Source organism: Primulina huaijiensis, unplaced genomic scaffold (assembly GCF_012295235.1).
Source record: "Primulina huaijiensis isolate GDHJ02 unplaced genomic scaffold, ASM1229523v2 scaffold40161, whole genome shotgun sequence".
Classification (NCBI taxonomy): Eukaryota; Viridiplantae; Streptophyta; class Magnoliopsida; order Lamiales; family Gesneriaceae; genus Primulina; species Primulina huaijiensis.
This window is the reverse complement of record NW_027359477.1, coordinates 1-4,528: the sequence shown is the minus strand read 5'-3', so window position 1 is coordinate 4,528 and position 4,528 is coordinate 1. Positions and strand designations below refer to the sequence as shown.

General features: G+C 39.0%; 1 protein-coding gene across 1 annotated transcript; it reads right to left on the bottom strand.

Annotated features, from left to right (window-relative positions):
• Positions 1-3: 3 nt before the first annotated feature.
• Positions 4-4,523, bottom strand: LOC140969054 (protein STICHEL-like; the record flags this gene model as incomplete). The annotated part of the gene is made up of 5 exons (XM_073430268.1): positions 4-533; positions 928-1,494; positions 2,192-2,411; positions 2,652-3,111; positions 3,268-4,523. Coding segments are annotated over 5 exons (3,033 nt in total), but the record flags the coding sequence as incomplete, so codon positions are not given.
• Between the last annotated feature and the right edge of the window lie 5 nt (positions 4,524-4,528).

The following is a 4,528-nucleotide window of genomic DNA, read 5'->3' as shown; positions in this document are numbered from 1 at the left end:
GTCATTTGGATTATACATTCCATCCTGTGGCAAAATTTGATTCCTTTCGGGTTTCAAACGACTCATTGATCCGGGAGTTCCTTTCTCCATTGCTTGCAACCAAGCAGTTTCTAATCTCTGCTCTTGAATGTTGGATTCGATTCTCCGGACAGGAATATCCATCTTTCTCTCTTTTGAGATGCTAGTGTTTTCGCACATCTTTCTCTCTTTTGAGATGCTAGTGTTTTCGGAAGTTTCTATTTGATGACCTTCGGACACATTAAAGCTTCCTCTTGATACCTTCAATGGGACATGGAGTAAATCAAGATCAGAATTACCTCCTGTTATATTTGATTGTGTGGATTTGTTTTCCATGTTTATTGCTCTGTTTTTGTCCATCTTCCTTTGACTTGAAGAATCTGGTACCAGGATAATTTTAACCTCCACATTGCGGCGTAAAACAATTTCAAAAGAGTTTGTGATGCTGCTAAGAAAACCTTCTGCTCTGGTTTTGACATTGCTATCACCAAATGCAATGTGAGTAACAAAACCACCTGCATACAGTAGTTTGAAGGTTGGGGACTATTTAAGAAAATGTTCACTTTTACACATTAATTTCCAACAAAAATTGATTAAAAATGGGGATTGTTAGCAAAATACGTGTACACACATTATGCTAGTGCTCTCCGTAAAGGGTTTACTCATAAACAAATTGTAGAACCAAGTACCATTCGTTGTTTTCAAAGTTATAGCTAGAGATAACAGTACAACTCAAAGTTTTAAAACCATACAACCCAAATAAACACATTTTCAATTACTGTGCTACATAAGCAGCTACTCAGGAGAACAAAGGCAAGCATTATTCTCTAGCATGTAAAAAGCAAAAGGAGACAAAATAACAACGGTTTTGAATATATAACAAGTTCTTTGCAACTTTCACAGTTTTACCTTTAAATTCAGATATTGATACAAGCTTCCCATAAGAATGGAGGAGTTGCCTCAATGTCTTGGAATGACACTTCTCAATGCAGTGGAGCCATATATCAGCCAACATCTTTGAGTCCATGCTTCTTGAACTAGATTTCCCACTTCTGAAGTCATCATGTGAGTATCTCAATCCTTCGCCACTCAAAAACTGGTTTTGAAAGGTATTGGAATTGAAACTGGCAGTACATGTTAGTGAAACGGGATTCTCTTTGTTAGTTGAATTGCGGTGAACAGCATTTATCACAAAGGATGAGGGAGAACCCGATTTATCTGGTAGAAACTGGCCCTCGGTTCTCTGCTTGTGGGCAGCAGCTTCTTTAAGGATGCTTATTCGGTCTTCTTCAGTTGCCTTGGAGCTTTGTAGTCGACTACTTCCTGAATGACTTTGATTGGGAGAAGGCATGGAACCTAATTGTAACAGAGTAGCAGTGAACCAAGTTGATCGTTCACTTGAAAGTCTTAGATGCTTTTCTGCTTCGGAGAGGAGTGTCAGTGCACGCTTTAATCTGTCCACTTCTTTTTCAGACACTGACAAAAATTCAATCATACATTACTTGCAACACATCATTATATAAACAAAAGTCAAAATCGTTATCTTTAATCACGAAATAATTATTCAGCCTAAATGTGATGGTTAATACGGCAAACTCCACATACTCAAAAGCATAGGAGAATAGTAGAGATGCCAAAAGATATAGCATGAAGGAACAGCAAAAATACACATTACATCTCGATCGATGTACCACACAAGTAGCCATACATCAGCACAAATACACATTACATCTCGAATCTCGATCGATGTACCACATAAGTAGCCATACAAAATATCAGTGGCAGTTACTCTCCAACAACAATAAATCCAGAAAAATCAAAAAGTGTAGACAGCCTTTTATCTTCGTAACATGTTAACAAATTTATTTTTGCTTCAATAGAGAAAAATGTAATCAATTCCTGACATGATACTGAGAGAATCAGCATGTTTTCACTCTCAGACAGTTTGAGCTCTAAGTAAGATTTGATTTTTTACTCTGTCATTAACCTGTTTTGCTTGAAGAAGACAGCAATATGACCCTCGATCTCATAATGTCAGTATACCGCCCACCTTCTAAAAGAATTACTCTATTTTTACGAAGCTAAATGAGCCATCAATATCAATTAAAATTGGGTAAATCCACAAACAATTCAAAATACAAAGTGGAAAAAAAGGAAGAATAGAGGCTCTTACAATTTCTCCCACCAAGGAAAGAATCATTGTGCCTGGCATCAAGGGTAGGGTAAGTTCCAGCAATGATATCAACAATAAGAGTCGCCATTTGAGACATTAATGCTATCGGATCAACGCCTGAATCCATCAATTCTCTGGCTCTAATCACTGTTTCTGTAGCGTTGGATGACATGGCTAACTCCAAAAGCTCCAGCAATTTTTCATCAGAAACAATCCCAACCTACAGAAAGAAAGCACATTTTCGTAAGGTAGTTTGTTAGATTTAAACCACGAAATCAAATTTGGTAAGAAGTTCATTGGTTATGTTTTTAATTCGAGAATTGTATGAACTTTCCTATTAACATGCCACTCGATAATTTTTATCAGAACGCTTATATCAACAGACATTCTAAAATTGTTTAGTAGCAGAAAATTATAAAGAGAGAGAAACTACAAGGAACAGAAGTTCACTCAAACTTACCAGTTCATTCACCAAGGAAATAGATATTCTTTTTCCAAACAAACTCAACTGGTCTAACATGGTTTCAGCATCTCTTAACGACCCATCTGCATTTGAAGCAATCAAATCTAGGGCATCCAACTCAACATCCAAATTCTCATCAGTGGCAATCTTCCTCAGCCGAGTGACAATGTCTCCATTTCTGATTTTGCTAAAAAGGTGCTTCTGACAACGTGACAATATGGTGTGTGGTATGTTGTCAATATCCGTCGTTATGAGGATGAAAACTACCCGTGGCTGCAGCTTCTCAAGGAGTCGAAGAAAAGTCAGCCATGTCTTTGAGGGCAATAAGTGACATTCATCAATGATAAAAATCTTGTATTGAGACAGGGCTGATAACTGAACCACCGAGACATTTTTCAAAAGAATTTTAATGTTGTTGATTCCCTTTTTATTAGAGCCATCAACTTCCTTAAGATACCTATTCTTGCCAGATATGGAATCTGAGCATTCCCTGCAGACACCGCAGGGTTTAGAATCAGNCAGGGCTGATAACTGAACCACCGAGACATTTTTCAAAAGAATTTTAATGTTGTTGATTCCCTTTTTATTAGAGCCATCAACTTCCTTAAGATACCTATTCTTGCCAGATATGGAATCTGAGCATTCCCTGCAGACACCGCAGGGTTTAGAATCAGCAGTGGCAAGGCAATTCAAAGCCATGGCAAAAATTCTCGCAGCTGAAGTTTTTCCAGTTCCACGAGGACCATGGAAAAGATAAACAGGAGCGATCCTTGTTCTTGTAATTGCACATGTGAGAGATTGGACGACTATATTTTGACCAACCAATTCCTCAAAAAACATAGGCCTATACCTGTGACACAGGTTACGGACATTTTCAGGAGAACTTTCCTCATGCATTTCCCCATTGAAAGCAACTAACTCTAACCCTTCTTGACTCCTGCAACTCGAAGACCACCTCCTTCCATCTAACCGACTCAAAGCCTCCAAATCAAGCTCCCCAAAATTTGTGGAAATTTCGTCATCGCTATTCCCACTTCCACTTCCCATAGATGATCCTCCTTGTCCATTGCCACTATTGGCAAGAAGGGGGACAACACTTTGAGCACCAGTCCTAGAAATCGGTCTCCTCTTGTTGGATCCCACGGTTGACCGGTGATGCCTTTTATGATACATTGTCCGGGTTCCACACAAGATGCTATTCCCTTTCCTCCTTAACGTATCTGAAAGAGACGGAGAACAACTCCCACATCCAATTCTAGACTTTGGTGTGGACCTTCTAGACCAATAACAAGGAATTCCACATCCTTGTCTCCCAGGAAAATCCAATTGATCATCGACTTCATCATCTGCATCATTAATGGATCCAGTAGTGGCATCCCAAGACTCAATGATACTAGGATTCGTAAGTCCATGTTTATTATAAGAACTCGTTGACAATGCAGGTGTACTGTATGAAATAGAGTCGTCCTCTTTCCTTTGACTCCTCAACAACTTTGTGGGTGAACGAGCCCAACCTTTATTTTTAAGCTTAGCTAGCAATGGAGAAATTGCTGACACCCTCCTCAAGTCCTCGGAGTTGCAGTAATCTTCAGTATCATCTGAATGATCAACCAAACTCGCCAGATCATACCTCCCTATTCCTAGACTAGGTGAACCCTCCACGATATCTTTGGTGCCTCCAGCGAGTGGCATCTGCTTTCGCAATTTTTCATTATGGTTCCACAAGCTGGCACTAGAATAATTACTTCTCTTTGACTTCTTCCTAATAGTTCGCCTAATAGATGGAGAAAATCTCGTATCTTTACACTTGAAGATAGAAGAAGCATACTTATCACTCGAATAAGCATCACTCTTAGAATCATTCCCACCACCAT